Here is a 22812-nt window from a genome sequence, read left to right on the forward strand (position 1 = left end):
TACATGTTACAATTAACATGAACGACAGAAAACGAAAAAGCTTTCTAGAAAACCGAACGATTAAATTGGTTTATTGCAATTTGATATATTTGGCTAACTATATATTCTAACATTGCATTGACTTAATAATTATCAGAGCGATGTAAATCATAACAGAGGCGAGTGATATTTATAAAAAAATACATGTCGGAATATAATTTTATTGTTATCTGGATGAACTGGCATGTTTGCAATCACGTACAAATTGTTTCGACCGCGACCCTGACCCTTCAGGGCGCTGACCACGGACGCAATTATTTTTAACTAATTACAGTATAATGGATTTCTATAAGTTCAATATTTTGCTTAATATTAACGTTTGTGTTCGTAATGGTACTGGTAGCGGCAGGAAATTATTGGTCTAATCGTGTCCTTACGTATACTGCGCTGGCGGTATACGCTGGCGGGGCACCAGTGTAGAATGATAAAATGAGTATGAGGTCAAGTCAGATAGCCTATCGTGTCAAATTCATGAGGAATTTAACATGATGGCAACAATTTCCGGGGGTAACCGAGTGGTGCGTAACCTAACATTACTTAGAATGGGGTTTTTAAATATTCATTATGTTATGTATGCATCACAACCATCACATGACAACATTATATTCATGGTATTTTACAGCTTGTTTACCATTCCTGTTCTTGAATCGACAAAAAATATCACAATAGTCCTATAAATAATAAACCCTTATCTTAGAAAAGTGACGAAATTTATCTGAACCAAATAGAGAAAAACCCGAAGCATAATATTTTTTGTTATGTCCCGACGCTATCTGCGTAGATGGAATGTTGAACCTGTAACCCATAACGTCACTCGACGCCACCACTGCCCCGCCGTGTACCACCGCGTCACATCAGATCTACACATAAATGGTGCACGCTCGCGACCAATTTGTTTACTCGTCAGCTGAGCGTACGCACCTTCACATACGAAATACACCCACCATGGATATCCAGCAGAGGTTTCAGGAAAGGGAACTGTCCCTATCCCCACCTGACAAGGTTAGCTTTTTTTCATTACATATCATTATAATCAAGTTAATTGGATTATATATAAATGCGCTGTGCGAAGTACGATCTGTTATATTATTTAAATGTGCAAATGTGTTATTATTATGATTTATTTGTATAAGAAAAATAGATATTTTTAATGATAATAAAGATGAAAATTACGTTTGTATAAGAAAATTTGCATAAATTTTCTTATACAAACGTAATTTTCAGAAATAACGAAATCCTAACATTTTTTTGGAAATAGCAACGAAATCCTAATATTTTATATATACTTAATATACTTATGGAAGTTGTTATAACATAATAGTATTATTTAAATCTAAAAAATTTATATCATTTCTCTAAGTGATAAAATGAAAAAGAGTGAGAAGAGTTATTTTTATTTAAATATGTTTTGTTTTATATTCAGTAATAAATGCACTCACAGATTTATATAACACTCGCCTATACAGGAAGTACAATCAATTAAACTTGTAAATAACAGCTTTCTATTTTTATTGTACATGATAATTATTATTTTCTTAACATCGACTTGCAAGGAACAATTTCTTAAGATACATATTGTTCCTTATTTTTATACCAAACGAAAACATTTTAAATAGTAGTTTGATTCCAATGATATCGAATCGAATTAAAAATTATTTATTCGTTTAGGATATTTTAGCCGCTTATGTAGGTTATTTATTATTTATGTAGGTTATTTTAGACGTAAAATTTTCTAAATATATTCCACAGAGAAGAACGGGCAAGGAACTGAATCTGTTTTTATAAAGGAAATTATTGTATTATTCTCACATTGTATTGTATTTGAGTATACAAATTAATTCAATTAAATTATATTTTGATTCTCTCTGCAATAGAGTAACAAGCAAATTTATAGTTATTTCTTCCGACTGAACAAGAAACATTTAGGTCTGCTTTCTGAATGAGTGGTGGAATTAAAAATAACAATTCTAATATTTTGTACTAAGTTAACTTTATTGTGGTCAGATTTAATTTATTCACCTATATGCATTAAATATAACTAAAACAATAATAGAAAAAAATCAGAATTGGTTTTAGGTTCTAAATTATTATAGATTATTACGATATAAAAGATATGTATAATTTCACATACAATATACAGAAAAGCAAAATGTACCTCTATAACTTTACGCCTTTACCGCTAAATTAAATTTTGCTTTAAGTTTTATCTATTGACACTATATTATAAAAAATATATATTTTATTTAGATTTTTATTAACTAAAATTCTTAAAGTAAGAAATTATGAGTACCATCATAGGAAGTTGTGTAAGTGTTGTATTTCTAAGATTTTTTAATTGTTAATAAAGCTTAAATATTTAATACGATTGGCATTATAAGTGTTTGTAGATTAACCACAGTTAAATTTATCAGTATTTGTTTTTACTCTATCTGCTTTTCTACAAGTGCTGTATATACCTATACAGCACTTGTAGACAAGCAGACATACACGGAGCCATGCCATGTTTAATACATTTCCTGGAACTATAAAATACAGGAAATACCTACAATTTTTGCACAGCAAGTCTCATAATTATTAGTATGCAATTAATGATAATTACACCTTTATTGTAAAGTTGTGTAATTTAATCTAAGTAAAGGTTTTAACTGCCAGCCGGTTTTTAATCGCAACCAATTTCGATCGTCATTGAAAAGTATCATTGCTTACTCTTTATAATTTATTGATATATGAATTCTATATTCTTTAATTATAATTATTATGTAATAAATTATATAGTAGCAATGTATCAGTTTCATGTTTTGTGATTATTAATCTTCCTGATAATATTATCAATTTATTTGATCAATAATTTAAACTGCATTGAAATCAATATTGAGAATAGCTTTAGAGTCATTTCAATATTGCTTACTTAATATTTAATGTATTTTAAGAACATATTACAAATAAAGGCACTATACGAGCCCGACATAGCGTTGAAAGGTAATATAAACTAAGATGTGTAAGCAATGTGTCATACAAAATTAAATATAGATTTAAGATAACATTTATAGGTCTACGATTATTTATTTTCATTACGTACTCACTTCATAAACACAAGAACTAGGCAATATAATAAATCATACTCTGATATCTATGCAGTAAATCACTGCTCAATGCTTCAAAACTGCATCAAACATCATTTAATCGATTAGAATTAATTAGGGAAATTAATTCTCGGCTCCTTAATTGGTATATATACTTTAGTTAGTATTGTATGGTATATTATTAAGTAGTCACTAGGCGATAAGGTCCCTATGCTAACAAAACGAAAGTGTATCTCATGGCTGACGACATTAGCTGATGTCACGGGTTATCTTTGTAATAATTCTGACTACGACCCCGAATATCAACGCTAAAATAGGACATTTTTGTTATCTACGTTTTTGTCGCCATTATAGGTATTAGCTAAAAGTTTCAAATGTGGATATAACCTTGTCGCATTCAATGGAATATCAGTTGATAGCTTATCTGATGGAAAGTCTGAACCATCACCTATATTCATAAACCGGATCACTGATGAAACAAAGCATATTAAGCTCTCTAATACCCTCCTGTTGCCATTCCATATTGTAATTCTACTACCATATTTCACCACTCAAATCTGCCCACAGTTAGCATTTCAAACTGCTGATCGCAAATAATAAATGCTCTTGGTAAATAATCTTTTTTCCTCTTTCAGCCAAAACTGATGAAAGGCGGCAATTATATCCGAGAAGGCCGTGATTCCACCAAATCTACTTGGCTACTATTTTCTCCTGAAACCCCCGATGAGGCCGGTTCATTGGCCAAGTTTTTAAGCATATTTTCAGCACATGGCGTTAATTTAATTCATATTGAATCTAGATCTTCCGCCAGAAGACCAGGTTACGAGTTTATGGTAGAATGTGAACATGGAGCAGGTGATTTCGGTGCTGCACTGGAAGAGCTTAATAAAAATGTGGGATATTTAAATATTATATCCAGGAATTACCGAGATAACAGATGTGAGTTGTGAATACTGATACTAACTTCTAAATAGAATAAAAAATGTTTCATGTCTTAACGTAACAACAATATATTTTGTTTTTTTATAAGGTTGATCATTTTTTTCTTATTATATCAGTTATTAAATTGTTCGGTTTTGAATGTCAGTAGAAACCTGTTACTTATCTTTCCTTGTTTTTGCAACAGCTGCCGTCCCGTGGTTTCCTCGTCGTATACGTGATTTGGACAGATTCGCCAATCAGATCTTATCTTATGGCGCCGAACTGGATTCTGACCATCCAGGATTTACGGATCCAGAATATCGCATCCGCCGTAAATATTTTGCAGACATCGCTTACAACTACAAGTACGGGCAGCCACTGCCACACGTAGACTACACCAAAGACGAAATTGCCACTTGGGGTGTGGTGTTCAGAAAACTAGTAGAGTTGTATCCGACGCATGCTTGTAAAGAGCATAACCATGTATTTCCTCTATTGATCGAGAACTGTGGCTATAGAGAAGATAATATACCTCAGTTAGAGGACGTATCAAACTTCCTTAAAGGTAATTAAAAGAATATTATACAAGAGCATATATGTTTAATGACAATGAAATAGCCAACAAGCGGATGATGATGGTAAGCGATAAATTCGCCGATATAAAAGAACAGCACCACGGACAACACATGTTGCGACACTAGCGACTCTAAGAGTCATTCCAAAGGACTAAGACGTCATTAACTTGTAATATCATATTAATGGCAAGTGATACTTAACCATGTATAAAATTATAAAATACTGAAATATACAAATAAATAGAATCTTAATTGTATACAAAAGAGCGCTCAAATTCAATAGTGAATCTTTTTATCGTCCTCAGTATTCGATACTAATATACTGATAATATCAAGTCTGTCATTAAATATAATTAAAAACTAAGCCCATTAAAAATACTGTACGAAGATTAAGTCAGTATTATATGATCCACTTCATAAAAATCCTAATTTTTTATTTGCAGATTGTACCGGCTTTACCTTGCGTCCAGTAGCTGGTTTACTATCATCCCGCGATTTCCTCGCCGGCCTGGCGTTTAGAGTCTTCCACAGCACCCAGTATATAAGACACCATTCCCGTCCCCTCTACACTCCGGAGCCTGACGTCTGCCATGAGCTACTAGGACATGCCCCACTATTCGCAGACCCAGCGTTTGCGCAGTTTTCTCAAGAAATCGGTCTTGCTTCATTGGGAGCCCCTGATGACTATATCGAAAAATTAGCTACGGTAAGTCGGTATTTTCATATATTTTTTGGACTCTAATTACTTAATGGCAGTTTGTAGCATTATACTTATCAATTTATAAATGTAAAATTGCAACAACTTAACTATCGTATTAACTATTCTAATGTCCCACGCAATTTTCTTAGTACTTTCATAAGAACTAATAACAAACACAATAAAAAAATAATTAGCGAAATCGGTCCAGCCGTTCACGTGTGACGCCGCCCGGTACCAAGGGAAATCTGGATTTATTTTTATTTATATGGATAATTAGTGAGCATAATTTTCTTTAAGGAGATATTGATCCCTACAAACGCAGTAGCGGTTATAGGTCTGAAAGGAGACCTATTTATCTAATGGATATCGGACCCCTAGTCTGGTCACCGAACAGTGAACACTTGGCCTCTAAGCTATATTCGCTGTATTTTTTAATTTCTTATAGACGAATCGTTCACAGACGAAAAAAAATTGTTTCTCTTTTCAGTGCTTTTGGTTTACCGTGGAATTTGGTCTGTGTCGACAAGAAGGCAAGTTGAAAGCTTTTGGAGCTGGTTTACTGTCCTCGTTTGGAGAATTACAGTACTGTCTCTCGGACAAACCAGAGCTCAAGGAGTTCGAACCTGAAGTGACAGGCACGACTAAATATCCCATAACCGAGTACCAGCCAGTGTATTTCGTGGCCAACAGTTTCGAAGATGCTAAGGACAAAATGATGTAAGTTGATCTGAGAGGAAGTTTTACCAATGGCTTGAAATACAATTTGCTAATCCTATTATTATTAATAATATTATAAAGGATTTTTTTTTGTGAGGACATATGAGGGAAAATTTACTTGTTCTTACGAAAATGACTGAACCGATTTTATGAAATATTGTACAAATATATACAATAATCTAAATTAACTCAAAGGATACTTTTTACACTAATTAATACGAACAGCGCTAAATCATTCGTTCACAGCCAAGTTAACCTGTTTAATAAGAGCTTGTAAAAACCACCAAAATACAAGTTCAGTATAATAAAATGAACTGTAATAGTCATTATTACACAGAACTTAGATTTTGAATTATTAAATATATCCAGAGAGAACCAAGTATCGACTTTAAGATTACTATTTATTATAATCATAATCATAACAACCCATTAGCATCTACTCACTAGACGTCATCATCGGTTCGAGATCGTGTGTTATCTCTACATAAACATGCCATTGCGACTAACTTATTCTCTTCGATCCGGCCGATAAGATTTTAAATTTGGGCTAAATCCGCAGTATTATTGAAAAATAGTCGTGGAAATAAAAAAAAGGAAATCGAATATAAACAATACTTACGTGTTTAACTGAGTTGTCGACATGTGAAATAGTAAAATATTTAATCATATTTCTCGCTCATTATGATATGTTGAGTTTTTCCTTAATTTCCTTTCGGGTGATATTGAATTCAGCATCAAAAGTTGTATTCATGTAGGTCTATTACAGACTCTTATGATATAACAAACTTACCTTAGTCATTAAGGTTCACAAATTAAGATCTAAACAGTAATCCATATACAAATTACCTAATTCCACCAATTATGCACAGGTAGTTATTTTAATTATTACCAAGTAGCAGCAAGACAAGTTGAAATATTTTCAAAACCGGCTTTGAACAGCTTATAAATTTTTGCAAGTTGTTTGAACTGGTTTAGTTTTTATTCGTTTTCTATGGATATCGACATTTAACAGACTCCGTTGGTGACTACAGTAACTAGTTGTCATGTTTATATTACAGCATTATCTTACAGCCAATAATATTAGTAATTATTCGTGCGTTTTCAAAAAATTAATAACTTAAACTCCGGACTATAAAAATCAAAAACTCAGTATGCATTTTCTTGCAACAATATAAGCGTGGTGTCTTTCATCTAGTATATAGCAAGCATTAAATATAATATCTCATTAAAGCAAGTTAGTTAGTCGTACATTTGCTACACAATACTACCTTTGCTGATTCTACAGAGATTTAAAAACATATTTTGGTTACATATGGCTGCATCATTAGTGTATATATAAACAGTTACCTCACATTACTTGAAATCAATGGAATGGAGAACCACCTCGCAATCGTTTTAATTTGTATAATACTGTTACATTAGTTATTATACTTATTGGGTATTTCAGCAAATTCGCGCGAATGATACCACGTGATTTCGGTGTGCGATACAACCCGTATACGCAGAGCATCGACATTCTGGATTCTTCGAGACAAATGCAGGATTTACTACGTGGTGTACACCAAGAAATGGATTTACTCCTCAATGCCATGGAGAAACTATAGACACACACATAAGACACCAACAAATGAGACAAGGGACTATATACCTGAATATTAAAATATATTTTGTAGAATAGGTACTATCGTATAATTTAAGCAGTAAGAAACTATACATAAATGAATAAGTAATAATACAACGTTATAAAGCCTCATATTAGTTTATGTCAGCCTCAAATTAAAAGAATTATGATTTTTTTTGTAAATACTTAGTTAATGTCCTGACTAACAAACTATCATACTCATGAATGTTTGTATTGTCCAGGAATGGGACCGGAGCTGATCGGTTCCTGTAGTGTATAGTTGAAGGTGTTGTAATATTGGTGACGTGATGGTTGTACTAAGTTATATGCTCACTATTACTATTGGGCGATTGGAAATTTGTATAGACAATAACATTTTGTTATATTCTAAGTTATAAATACTTTTTTAAATAACAGATGATATCAAATTACGTTTAAGTATTCTGTTATTTATTTTTATATCTAGTATTAAAATAAAATAAGTAACGATATTATGATTAACTACTTAAGTAAGACTAAGTTTTATTGTCATATAATTGATGCTAGATTATATTATAAAGTTATTTATTGATGTGCATTTTTATATGCACTTAAATATACATTAAGTTATTATGATATATTATTATGAGTTAAAGTTGTTTACTTCTTTAATAAAATGTTTATTTCTAGAGACGTCTATATTCATTGTCATAACCAATCATGGAGTGCGATTCTGACTAGACATTCCTAATCTTGTTTATGTTCAACTACACATGTTATATATGGTTACAATATTTACTTGGTCTTATCGAGGATATGATCGGAATTGTTCCGCATTACTGAATACAATACCAATTAAACTACGACTAATAAAACAATAGAGTGAGGATCTCAGACTCACACTCGCGTCATGTCTTTATAAAGTATTCATCGAATTTTTTCTCTAGGTACCCGTTTGATTTCCGTATAATTACGCATGAGCCCAGGTTCGAATCCCTTGATGTGCCATCAGACTAAAGTCATATCAGTCAGGCAGAAGTTGGCCTTCGGTCACCCGATAAGTCCTTAATCAGGTTTAAAGTGCTATCAGTTGAAGCAGTAATGGTCAGATTCGGCCAATGGCATTAGAATTTCTCTCTCCCTTACACAACGGACTCATGTAATTAGATATAGGATGCTGATTTTCCTCTTAGGTAATAAAAAGGCAAATACAATAGAATCATTATAACTATAATATTTGATCATCCCACCGCTGCGTCTCTTCATACGTGCAGGATTTACACTACCATTGTCACACCGTGTCCGTTAAATTTAATCAAACATACAGGACATTATTACCAGTTCTTCTTCTCTTTTACAGATATACTTGGTCCTTGATGTTTCAAAATTGTTAAGCATATCAGAACGGTGGTAGAGAACACCGTAGTTACGCACTATATTTTACGCATAGATTAATTGTAATTAAAGTTTATATGTAGTTTTAGATTCTATTAACTCAATTTTATTAGAAAAAAATATAATGTACTTTCCTGTGAAGCATATTCTTTGAAAACAGTATGAATAAAACACATTTTGTAATCAACATAATAATTATATTACTCAATAATTTGTACAGAATAATATTATATATCTACACTCATTTACCGTCCGTACCAAGAAGGTTTCAAATACGGTCATATCATTAGAGCGGGTACCAAAATGTCATTCCTTAAATGTATTTTTAACATTAAAAATCTCTATAAATATAAAGTTGCTTTTGTTTACAAATTGTTATTCGTTCTCGGAAGTTAATAATACATAAATAGAAGGACAAACATTTTAGAAACGCCATTATCATTTAAGCATTATAATATTAAATAATTTTAAACATTTCTAACGTAATTGTATAACAGTCTGTACACACACTGATTAACTTCACTGACTACTAATAATAAATATGAGAAAAATTAAATTTACATTGCATTTACTGTTAAGCATAAATTAGTTATTTACAATATAAAATACATACGGATTATAAATACAGAAATAATATAGCACTATTTCAACATAACACGATTACTTACATGTTTGTATACATATTAGATTATTTAGTAGACATAGATTTGCAAAGACTATGAATTTAGAAATTAATTTACTAAAAAATAATCATATAAAAATGCAAATGTCTAATAAACGTATTATGTAGCTAATGAATTATTTTGTCTTTTCCTATCGAACTATTTTTATGATTTGAAAGATAATAAAAAACTTTATAGTGCTTAAAACGTTATATTTATAATCTAAGCAAAGTGATTGAATTGAACTGGCTAATAGCGCCTTTTCAATTTAACTGAGCAATATTATATAGTAGGATATCAGTTGCAGAAAAAACTGACTATGTATTTGTGATGAACCAGACCGGTTTTTCTAATGATAAAGTATTTAAACGTATTTATATCTCGTGAGGGAATTTGAGTATAAACATTCATTGTTATTATACATACGTAATGTGTATATAAGTATAATATATAATGTATTACGTTTTTAGAACAAAATTTTCACAAACTGTCTGAAAACGTAAAGTATTATAGATAAATTATTTATTGCACTTAATTGTATGACAACAAAGAAATTTTATAATATAAATGACCATCATAATTATTAAATTGCTAACCTAATAGAATAAATAATACATACAGACGATTTCACAAATCGATTCTTTTTATGTACATACACTTAAATGATATTATACAAAAATTAAATTTTTTAGATAATTGAAAGTTTAGTAATTTCAATTAGCTAAAAATATTTACTTGAGTACTTATTTACAAATACAATTTCGAATCTCGTGATGAGTTACACAACGTTCAGTTGGGGACTAATTATGTATAATATGTAATACTAACAATTCTCAGTTGCAACGGATGACAATCGCAATCCCATGCAATTTTCTATAAACTCTTGAGAGTTTCAGGTGCATCCTAAGTTATACTGTTTGCAATTACAACTGTGAAATAATTCAGACATAACTACAAAAATGAAGAAACTGCTTCTTTTAATCTGTTTTAAATGCGAAGTATAAGCATTACATAATTAAGCGCCTAAAAGATATCTTAGGTATAGTTAATGTAAAGAAGTAATAGATAGTAGAGGTAATGATCAGGCAGTGGTAGAGTTATAGAGACGACATTATTATTTACTTAATTTAATTAATAAATAAATTGAATTTTTATAGATACATAAATTCGTAAATTTGTTATTGTAACAGTAAGAGAAAATGAAAATGACTATTTTCGTCTTTCCACCAGATTCAAAATGTAATTCGAAAAGAGATGAAAAAACAATTTTTTTAGTATTTAGTGACCGAAGCAGACATTTGGCAATATACCTACCTACATACGTTAATATTTTGGACGTTTTTAATCTAGACAATATACTTGAAGTGTGTGTGCGAGGGAGATATTAAGTGCAATAAGGAATTCATTATGAAATATCTATATACTCTATATCTATTGACGCATTTACAATTATAGAAATCTAAAAAACCTTATAACGAGTACGTTAAGATAATGTTGATTATAGTTACCACATGACATATCACAGTTAATAGATACAAATAAATTATTATAATAACTTAACTTTTTACAATAAATAAAAAAGTTGACTTAAATTATTAAGATAACATTATATTTCATTATGTATTTAATAAGTTATAATTTATTTGTACAATATACAATAATTATGAATAATCTTAATTAACCATTTTTCTCACAATGAATTATGACTGTATAGGTACGTATTTGTAAATCATTTATGAAGTAATTTAAGGAGCGGAACAAGTATATAAAAATTGTAGGTACATCGCTTTTCCAAGAGGTTGCGGAGTAGGCGGAAAGATCTGTGTGTCAACATTTCAATCTTTGACAGTCTGTTCTTAATGCTTATCCTGTAGTGTACTCTTGGTAAAAATACAGATAATAAATATGCATTGTCTACATTATTTTATGAAAGTGGTAAAATACATTTTATTGTATAATTTAAATTACATTACATAGCTAGCATAAATAAAGAAAATCATTAATTAATGGAAAATTTCTGCCACTTTTACAGTAAAAGTATCTAAATATTACGAATATCTTCCACAGTTACTCAAATGTAGAATAGCACGCTATTTATAATATAAATAAAACGTATTTATTAATTATTGGCAAATATTTTTTCAATAATATCCTGATTTTGATTCTACAAAACATTGTTTTAAACTCAGCTTCCTACCGTTTTACTAAACGATGACTGAGTTTTAAGAATGTGCATAAATCAATTCCATAAAATCTGATTTCGTGGAATCAATAAAATGGGTGCTTAAAAATATATTGAGTTTTTATTCGCGGGAGATTTATAGTACAGTAAAAATATTTAATTATTTTTAAATTATTAAGTGAACAATAGAAGAAAAGAAAGATTTGCTTAGATGGCAATTGTAGTACAGGATATATGTACCATACAATACTTCATATACTGTAGATGCAGAGTTTATAACTTATAATAGGAATTGAATAACCAAAATAGTATTCAATATACGTATTGCTAATAAATACGAAAACGGGGAGTTTTCGTATTTCATCTTCATCCTTCCTTCTACATAAATGCTAATACCTCCTACAAACCCACTTTAACTAGTATACTGTTTTATCTTAATCTAAATCTAAAAATTGGTGTGAAGAAGAGCACGAAACAATTAAATTAGTAAAACTAGGTTTATAAAAGATTTTTAGCATTTTCTTATAAATAAGGAAATAAACTTGTGGAATTAATAAAAAAATAGCTGTAAATGCTTAAATTAAAAATATATTAGTTAGTGAGACTTAAAACTTTTTTTGAGTGGTGGTTCCACTGAAAATCAGTACTGCAGTCATACACACAAGTTGAGCGAAGGCCCTATTAGCATATAGCGCCATCTTGGTTTTTAGATGCTTTTATGTTTTCCACATTGTACCACGCTATGCTGAATAAATAATAATAGTTATTAAATCACGTAGAAATTGAATATTTCTAACGGCTTTATCATTTTACAATGTAGTAGGCAGAGAAAATTGGAGATAATATTACTATCTGGGATGCCAACCGCACTAGGACCTTTGTAAGGGTTTTTGGAGTTCGGTTCGAGGTTCGGGAACATCGTTAATTTACGTTGTACGAATTTATATCTGTCTCCTCGCAGATACAAAAAGTCTGTAGGTTGACAACCCTGATTAAAAATTGGAACAAAAATATGATATGCTTACAAATTACACATGTTAATTATATATGACAAAGTATTTACAGATCCAACACGTTTGAATGACTAATTGCAAATTTTAACTCTACGTAATCGAATATAAGACAGTCAGATCTGTGAAATTAGATACGGAAAGCATTTAAATATAATAGTTTCAGATTTTAAATCAGGTTGGCCGAAAGCCTGTCCGCCATTTCCACAGTGTATACAAATATGTGTATAACCGATAGATCTACCGTTTAATATTATAGATCTAATATTTAATATTATATTATAAAATTGAATATAAATTGTAATAGTAATATTAAAAAACATATTAAATATTTTTTTTTAATCTTCCATGTTACTCATATAAAAAGCTACCTTATTGAATAATATGTTATTTACAAAAAAGATGGATATCCTTATAAAAGTTGCACTGTATAAAAATTGGCGGGTGGATAGTAATGAATAAATATATTTTTATGTGACTGGAACAGTATACAAGCTTAATAAATGGCAACCTTTGCATATAAAGGAGGTCACATTTGCTTCATATATACAAGAGGTTCAGTAAGCACCACGGAGCCCACGTAGTTCACGACGTGGCAGCGCGGTCACTGGTGCTCACACCTCGCTCTGCATGCAGTGGATCGAAGAGTCCTCCGACAGCTCGTCCATCGATGAGTCCGTGAATGAGGTGCCGTCTGCAAACACATTATACACACTTTTTAATATTTTATTCGCGGTTATTTATACGTAAAAAGAATCCGATATTTCGGCAGTGTTTCAGCCGCCATCATAACGGGCAAAATGAAGAGCAGCTGGTAGATAATAAAAATATAGGGGCAGCCTTATTCGTCTACGTCTATAAAAATAAATAAAACCTTTGTGATGGTTGTAGGTTAGGCGATGCCATTCCAGAGAACGGGGCTGTTATTCCATGGACCCTGACGAATTTCATTGACGTATCTCCCAAACTTTTAAAAACGAGTATACGAAAGTGTAACAAGAATGATTACAATAGTAGAACTGCATAAGAATCTCAGTCTGTGTATTAGATAATTTGTTATTGCCTAAATACAATGTTGAATTATTTTAGTATACTAGTATGATGGTATAGTCCTAAAGATAAAATAAAGCTAATTTAACTTAAATAAAGAACTATAAACTCCCTATGTTTCTATCTCTATCTGTTCACGACGCACCTTTATACATATTGTTTATGTTTCTTATTGTCTAACTAGCTAGTCGTCACGGCTTCGCATGGGTGTACATGTGTTATATATATAAAACTACCGTCACTCTATCTATTAAAAAAAACCGCTTCTCAATCCGTTGCGTAGATCTAAGCAAACATAGGGACAGACAGCTACAGCGACTTTATTTTATACTACGTAATAATGATGATGATACATATTTTATATAGAAAAATATTATTCTGTTACTATTCTTTATTTATCATTGTTCAATTCATACTTTTGATAAATGCTATTTCTTCTCAAAAACCATCTCGCCGTAATTCAGTGCTTTCGCTATACTATTTCTGTATCCTCTATGTTATACTTTATACTATATATATACAACTATTTTTAGGTATTTGTAAAATATTTTTCCAACCCGCATAAATGCCGCCAGGATATTACATAAAAATGTTCTGCAGTCAACTATATGACGGTATCTTTTTTAACATCCCGTTTATATAAACATGATATTCCAATTAAAACGAATATTCGCCTTTTAGATATCACGGCTGTGTTCGGGTGATTACACTCGCACCCACTCGCTGTGAAATAATCTTCAAGATAAACCCGGGGACACGAGATGATTGCCATGTTCCGTTTTACTAAGTTAAGACTATTTTGGTTGCTGATTGAATTGTTTGTGTATATTTTTTTAGTAATATACTAGTGGTTGCCGTATTCTCTAAAGTTTAAGTTTTAAGAAGTATTACTTGTTGCTACCCGCAACTTCGTCCGCATGTAATTTTACTTCATTTTTATTAAAATAAATAAAATTTGTAAAATAATAATTCCTTAAGTTACTCCTTATATTAGCTATCTATTGAAAGTTCCGTTAAAATCGGCCGAACCATTTCAGATATTGCAGGCAGACAAAAATGATTTAAATTATTTTTTTAACGTTTAGATCGTTCTGGACACTAAATATTTAAGTGAAGTTTACGACACATTCATGACCCGCACCCAAATCGGTTAACCCTCTCTTATTGTTAGATAAGACACAAACGCATAGACAAAAAGACAAAATTTCATTCTGTAGCGCTGATAAAGTTTAGACAGCGATGAATTTAATATAGTGTAATTTTGTAAGTACACTTACCTATCGGCACAAAGGGGGGTTTGTTCTGGAACGAGTACGTGAGGTGTAGGTTGATGGGCCGGCCAAACCCCACCGGGTCGCTATCCCGCGACATCACTGTGAACAACATTCCTATTACACTACGAGACACAATTCAGAAAGAGACTGTACAAATTTGCTACAAAGACAATTAACATTCTAATTATTTCGCAAAGGCAAATAGCAAGGAGATACTGAAAGACAATCGCCAGTAGCCCGACGTGACCAAAAGGGTACATGTTCTTCTACAAATCTACTCAGATACTAACGCTGACTTTGTTTCCCCTTTCCCGTATGCTGGTGTTTCTTCTGCCGAGCTCGACTGTTCTGAAACCAGACTTGTGTGACTCGCTTGCTCAGACCCGTCACTTGCGCAATTCGCTCCAGATCCTGTCCATCGGGGTTCGAGTCCAGTTGAAAATTTGCCTGCAGCACCTGAAGCTGCTCCTCTGTAAACGTGGTCCTGACACGTTTCGCTTTACTCTTGTGGTATCCTTCTGAGTCACAGCCATCTGTTTGAACAAATGCTATTAGATCCAATGCAATAAACTCTATAAAATATGGTGTAGAAAGATATTTTGTGGTGAAATGAAGAACACATTTAAATTCAGCATCGGATAAGAGATTATCAATTACTAATTATACCTCATTTAATCTTTGTAGGACATGTTATTTATGTAAAAATGCTTTACAAATAAAATTATAGTCTTATCAGTATACTTAAACAGGTTTTATAACATATATGGCAATAAAAAAATATTTCTCTCGACATTTCGACTAGGTTGCACTAGCCGTGGTCACGACTTGACTGGAGTAACAGCGCATATTTATATATATATATATATATATATATATATATATATATATATCTATATTTGCGATAACATTATTTGTGCAAAAACCTGTTTAACTCTATTAATAATGTGTACTAAATACGAAGATATAAAACAAGTAATTTACAATCTATTTAAAGTAAAAGATTATCGTGACTTGAAGAAATAAATTGATGGTAGAAATATAGAAGAGACTAAAAAATAACGAACCGACGACTGGAGGTAACTCTTAACTTATTGGTTAGGAAAATAACAAATATGACTTGGAGTCATACTTATATCAAGTGGAGAACGAATTATAAAAATTGTTACAAGCTACAGGTAACATTTTTTCTTTAATAAAATGGAGTTGAGACGCGTCATGATAAGAGAACACTCTTAAAAAAGAAAATATTAACAAACTTGACAAACAAAATTTTTTTAGTATATTGATATTGATTAGGGTCATCACCGTCAGAAGAAATAGATCCTCCGTCAAGTGTCTCCAAGTAGTGTGGTTTGCAGAGTACTCTGTCCTCGTGGAGTGCGAACTGTTCGCCTGTGGACAGTTGCCGTCCACATGCATCGCATGCGAAGCACGCCAGATGGTAAACCTGCTCTCGCGCCTTCCGCACCCAGTCTGATGAGGAGATGCCCCGGCAGCACTTGGAACACTTGGCACCGAAGCTCCTGCGCACAAATGAGGAATCAAATCGCAACGTTGGCGGGATTAAGGGCAACTATTTTTGAAATCAGTATTAACTATGATGGTTTAAAATATATTTTGATAAATCGGCATCTGTGGTTCTTTTGATATTTTTTTAGTATCTACGTCTGTAATATCGGTACAAAAGATTGTACATATTTATATATTCGACATTATTACAAGCATCATTGTCACGTGACTAGTCGATATAACGTAATCATAATAAAAAATATTACAAAAGCGAAAAAAAAATTTAATCAGTAAGAGAAACTATTTAATAATTAAATCAAGATCGTTACAGATAAATTTTATTCTTAACAGAATTGACGCATTATAATAATATAAATAAAGTAATTAATAATATCCTCATGACTGTAAACTTATATCGGGTAGAGACAGATATTTGACAAACACAAAGTTGTCGACATTATGTTTGAACGTTACACTTGCATTCTCGCACTTTAAATTTAAAGACACAGAATTGTGGGCAATTTCCTCTGTGACGTTGAATTGGAAGAGAGAACGCGAACCGTTAGTTGAATATGTCGAAAATGAGTTTTAATTCAGCTACTCAGTGCATATTATTAGTAAGCGTTATTTTTGTTTTTTTGGAAAAAATATATTACCGTCAGTATCAAGTCAAATAATTGTTTATCTTATTAAATTAGAGAAAATAAATTTATTTAAATAACTTTAATGCACGTCATACATGAGTAAAAAGTACATATGGTACCTAGTGGCATTTTCTACCAGTCTACAAATAATAATATATTAGCATAACTGTTTCGTAAAAACATATTTTAAGGTATAGGTATACTATATATAATATATATAAGGTATTGATAATTTTATAACTACGTTTGTATAATGATTACAAACCTTTTTATGTCACGGCATGTATATGCGTTTATTCTATCACAAATAAATTTTAATTAAAGTTTAAACCACAATGAGGCCGAAGTATAATATTAATTGAAAGTTTAATTTATAGTCTAATAATGAAATTGAAATATAATCATGATAAAATAATAAGTAATAAATAGTAACTCTATTACAGGGTAACTTTTTTCGCATACGCTAATGCAAAGGAACTTGGTATATAGGTACTTATTTACGTTACAAATGGATTCCATGTTCGCAGTGCGCACAAAGGTTTTATTCGCATTGCTCTATATGTAAAAAATAAATGAAAGTATGATGTAGGTAGTCGATGAATAACGATTAGTTATCTGTGGGCACGGCATGAGTTATGGCAGGAGCGTGGTGGTCACTTTTTCCAATTACTTTGTTGTTACACATTTTATTGCATTTTTAATAAGCGCGCACGCCTTCTCGAAATTTATGGTACAACGGTCACCTGATGTTGTATGTTTTTATGTATACAATGATTTCCTTTAATTATAATTATCAGGATGAGGTTAAATATAAAGCAATATAGATACCATTTCTATACATTAAATAATATATGTTTCTCAAAAAAAAAAAAAACCTACAGTATCGGTTGTAGGTACGAAGCATCCAAGTCTATGGTCTAAATGCTTCTTTAACGCAGTAAAGAAGAATTTGTCAACTTCGCTTTTATCAGTTGATTAATTAGATCAAGCGATATTATGCTATCTTTAAGCCGTTTCTAGTATCCATGGTGGTAGGTGGCGCTAGTATAGAATAGTGAAAAATTAATAATAATAATAATGGCAATAACATAATAAACTAACAAAAATGTTTTGCAATTTGTTTCTACACTGAGCTGACGAGCTTTCGGTATTGCTGTAAATAACACGTAATGACACAAACTATATATAACACAATGTATTGTTCACCTTTAAATAAGAATAATCATATGTGATTTGTAAGAATTTAAATAAACGCCCTATCTATCTACCTATTACTACGAATGAACTAACACAAACCCGGAGTATTTTACAGAGGTTTGCTAAGAAATAAACCAGTTTATCAGTTACTGCGTTGCGCTCAATGAGTGGGAGATCTGGCGATGCTTTCCTGTGACGTGGACTGGGAAATCCTAAGCCTTGTTTTCATTCTGTTCCTGAAGGGCCAGTAATAGATCTCGATAAGCCTGCCTCAATTCCCGCTATGCTAAAAAATAGCCCTCGTTTTTGTTTTTCCAAAAAGAGATAACTACATAATATAATCTGTTTTTGAATGAAGTTTGCGTTGTACGGATTGCAGCCAATTAATTATATGCTGAATGTTATTATCTAATTAATTTCATATGAATCGTCTGTGGAATTAATAATCAGATGTAGTTTGAGATGCAGCTGCCGTTTGCTTATAGGATTTGTTTTTATACCTACTAAAGCCGTATTCAATAAGTCGATCTGCCAGTTTTGTGTAATGTTAATATCTGTATACACCTATCTATGGAATGGTTTTGAATGAATATTCTATCGACGTATTTCATAAAATTTAAATGCAAGTTTAAGGAAAAAACGAAAAGGTTAGTCGACATCACAAAAGACCGAAGAGCTGGCAGTTACCAGGATTTGGACTTCCTAGAAACTGTCGTGGTTAATTCCTAGTGAAGGCGGCATAGTGAGCAATTGTTTAGACTTACTTCTCATCAACTTCAACTTGTGTTTTGATCGGCCTGACTTTTCGTTATACTAGCAATCCTCTTGTTCCTTCGAACTATATAAGTTACTATAATATGACTATTTCTATTAATATACATAATCCCTTTAAATGAAGTCAAGGAAATATTTCTACAAAATGGATATAACAATCTAGTAGCAAATGTGGGCATATGAAAGGTATTTCCGGTCGCATTTAGTATGTGGACATTTTAGATGTGGCTTGCTCTCTATAATGGGCCGTTAATGGGTTGGTATAGTATATGTTCGATGCACCGGCAACGAAGTGCAAACTCGCGTGTTACTATATTATCAATTCAGCGTAGAATCGTTATCTAACTTATCCACACCGATGTTTCAAAGTGGGATTTGCATTTCAAAACGCAGCGCGCACAGCGCCGCGCGTTATCAGCACTTATTAACATTTTGTCGCCGCCCGAATCAATTAACTGCCGCACTCGCATAATAATTAAACTAAGTGACAGATTAACAAGTTTTAACACTTGGGCGTAATGAAGATGTCGCGTATACCCGTCTGATAAACGTGGAGCCGATGCCTATTCATTGGGAACATGGGGTGGTCCGGCTACTGTTTACTCTCTCAGCGACAGCTTTTTTGTTTCATTGTGGCACATAAATATAGACATTAAGGTTATTCCATCTTGTTTTATCTGTTGTAAATTGTCTACTCCTTATACATTTTTATTTATTACCAATTTCTGCCGCACAGCTGCAGTTTATGTAAACTATCTTTTGGTTGGAAGAGCTATCTAATTATAGTGTATGAGCAATGACTCCGTGGTCATCAGGTATGGAATATGGTAACACGGTCATGTCGGTGTTCTTAAAGAAAGGTGACGGTTACCACTTTCCAACGAATTGGTCACCAGAATCACATTCAATACCTTTCATTCTGTTTGAGTACATTGACGCTATTGTCATACAATATTCTATTGAATATTTGAGCCTTACAAAGAGATATTGTATATTCTTGTTAACTTAAACGGGTTAAATTAATCTATTTTGGTTTTATTTCGTTAAAGTAATTAAAACAAAAAAGAAAATAAGGATATGACATCATTTACAGTTAGATATTTGGCGTGATAAATAAATTGATGGCCGAATAATGTGGTGCGATGACAGTGTCCGGTGTCCGACGCTCAATGTCCGGTGTCCGGTGACCGCAGGCCGGCGCGGGCGCATCGCAAACCACCGCAGGCGCCCGCCATAAATCCTTACTCGTTGATTGCTTTCCGCGGCGCGCGCGCAGTCCGCACCCACTCCGTCCCCCATTTTAATACCATTCAGTACGTCCATTCGACGACATGATTTAAGTTATTTGTTTTAGATACAAGTCCAATCTGAGATTCATTGGAATATTATACGAGCGTTTGTTTGAACAATTTCGAGTCGGGGAGGGCCGCGGGCGATCCGTTGACGAATGGTGCGGCACAATGCGCCACAAACGACGACTGTCTACTTCCCCATTAACAAGCTCCTACGATTGCTTATATATTAACACTTTTAATTGCTTTCATAGTTCGGGCGACAATTTACATTCGGCTGTTTGTAGATCATTGCCGTTAAGTTTACAATTTGTATTAATAATAAATATTTACAACATTTTTATGATGTGTGATAATGAAATGTGTAATTATTTTTGTTATCTATTTAAAAAATGGAATAGAAATATATTTATGCCATTAAATTTCAATTTAAGCATTTTTGAATAGTCATACTCATATAATTAACCCCTCATTCAGAAAGCTCATCATAAACAGAACGAAATTAGGGATAATTGTTGACAGAATACAAGATGATGGATAGATGGATGGATATTTACTATAAAATGGTAAATATTGCGTAGATATTAGAAAATACAACATGACGCCTGTTGTAACTCACATAGATATGTTGTCATACTTGAGATTCAAGGGGTTCTGTCTGTAATTTTACTGCAAGTTCTTACCACGGGAGGACATGTTGCGAATTCAGCTGGTACAATGGTACCCACGCAGTTTGAGTACTGAATAATACGCTGAAAATCTGTGCTATAGCTTCGGCTGCAACAATATTGAGTCCTTCTTAATAAATATTTTATGGTAGCGTATTTGTTTTCATTTTTGTTATATAGGTACGTGGACATGTATACTTGATTAGAGGTATGTGGACTATTACTGATTCACACTACTACATTAGTTTAATCTATAGCTAATTTTAATGTTATATAATTATATGTCCAAAATAAATATATCCACCCGTGGTGGTCGAAAAGAAGAGAATGTGGCCACGTTAGTCAGCGAATTCTTGGCGAATTCACCAGGAATTTATTAGAACTTCACTAGTAAAATAAGGTCATTAGTCGTTATTAGCAATCCCCTTTCCGTCCGATATGGGACGGTTTTTTAATGGATAACACTGGAATGTTGCACCCGTCTGTACTACCGGTATATGCTGGCCGGATATCTATCTACCAGAGGACGATTATAGGTTGAGAATGAGATCAGGTCTTTTTCCCCTTCGTGGTTAAATAACAGGTATGAGGTTCACTAGTCCCATTATAAATATCCCTTTCCCCTTATATCTTCACGCATCTATGTATATATCTAGCGTCGTCTATATATATACATATCTACTATAGGCGTCTATCACACATCAGCAAGATTTATCAACGTATTTGCATAAATCAAATCAATATATTTTTATTCATAGAAACTCGGCTCTTGTTCTTTTTGCACATGATTATAAAATTACATATTAATTTTTAAATCAAAGTAGTGAGAATGGAGTGACCGGCAAAATATGCTGTTGCAGTTTGTCAAAAGAAAATAATTTAACAGAACAGTTCCCACTAATAAAAAAAAATATCGCTGGTACTTAATGTAATTACCGTTAATAAGATATCGCATATATTGTTTGAAACCATCACCCAACAATCATTATGAACTTGGTAACTTCATAATTTTCATCACGTCCGATAAAAAGGTACTTTGAGCCCGATGTGATGTTTATGGAGGCTTTAGGGCCGGTTTATTTATGCATCTAGAGATTAATTAAACTGAGAGACAACAGTGTGCATTTACATAAGACATGGCGCGCGCATTTACGGCCGAGTAGGAGTGTGGGCGAGGACATCGCGTGAGCGAACTGAACGACCAGCGGCCGATATGTGCACAATATTACGCACCAACTGGCCCTCATAACGGACTAAGAACATTGTTCTCAACATAAACTTATAAAGGAGTAAAACAGAGTTACTTGTCACCTTATTTTTTTTATGGCAACATCTATCGTCAAACTCAAAGAATCATCGCTTATATGCAAAGTTTTATAAACATAACGTATTTATTAATTAAATGATATTTTCTTTCGAAGTATTTTTATTATTTTCCTTATTTATTAAATTCTTATATACTAAATCCAAAGAAAAGTCTCAAAATACTTAAGTAATAACCGTTCAGTCGTTAAATAAAT

The 22812-nt window shown here is 32.3% G+C and overlaps 2 protein-coding genes across 2 annotated transcripts in view; one reads left to right on the forward strand and one right to left on the reverse strand.

Moving 5' to 3' along the window:
- The first annotated feature begins 951 nt into the window (after nt 1–951).
- Nucleotides 952–8210, forward strand: LOC131853141 (protein henna). The gene is made up of 6 exons (XM_059203962.1): nt 952–1041; nt 3758–4061; nt 4249–4608; nt 5062–5324; nt 5806–6035; nt 7483–8210. The coding sequence occupies exons 1-6, from the start codon at nt 985–987 to the stop codon at nt 7637–7639; spliced, it is 1371 nt and encodes a 456-aa protein (XP_059059945.1). The 5' UTR covers nt 952–984; the 3' UTR covers nt 7640–8210.
- A 1043-nt stretch (nt 8211–9253) lies between these two features.
- Nucleotides 9254–22812, reverse strand: part of LOC131853027 (LIM/homeobox protein Awh) — a 55788-nt gene continuing 42229 nt past the window's right edge. Inside the window, exons 3-6 of the mRNA XM_059203818.1 lie at nt 16514–16731; nt 15499–15741; nt 15212–15307; nt 9254–13578 (exon numbers count right to left, since the gene is read on the reverse strand). Of these exons, the coding sequence (XP_059059801.1) occupies nt 13499–13578; nt 15212–15307; nt 15499–15741; nt 16514–16731 (637 nt within the window). The 3' untranslated portion in view covers nt 9254–13498. The remainder of the gene's footprint in view (nt 13579–15211; nt 15308–15498; nt 15742–16513; nt 16732–22812) is intronic.

This window comes from Achroia grisella, unplaced genomic scaffold, assembly GCF_030625045.1.
Source record: "Achroia grisella isolate CSIRO2021 unplaced genomic scaffold, CSIRO_AGI_Agris_v1 utg874, whole genome shotgun sequence".
NCBI lineage: Eukaryota > Metazoa > Arthropoda > Insecta > Lepidoptera > Pyralidae > Achroia > Achroia grisella.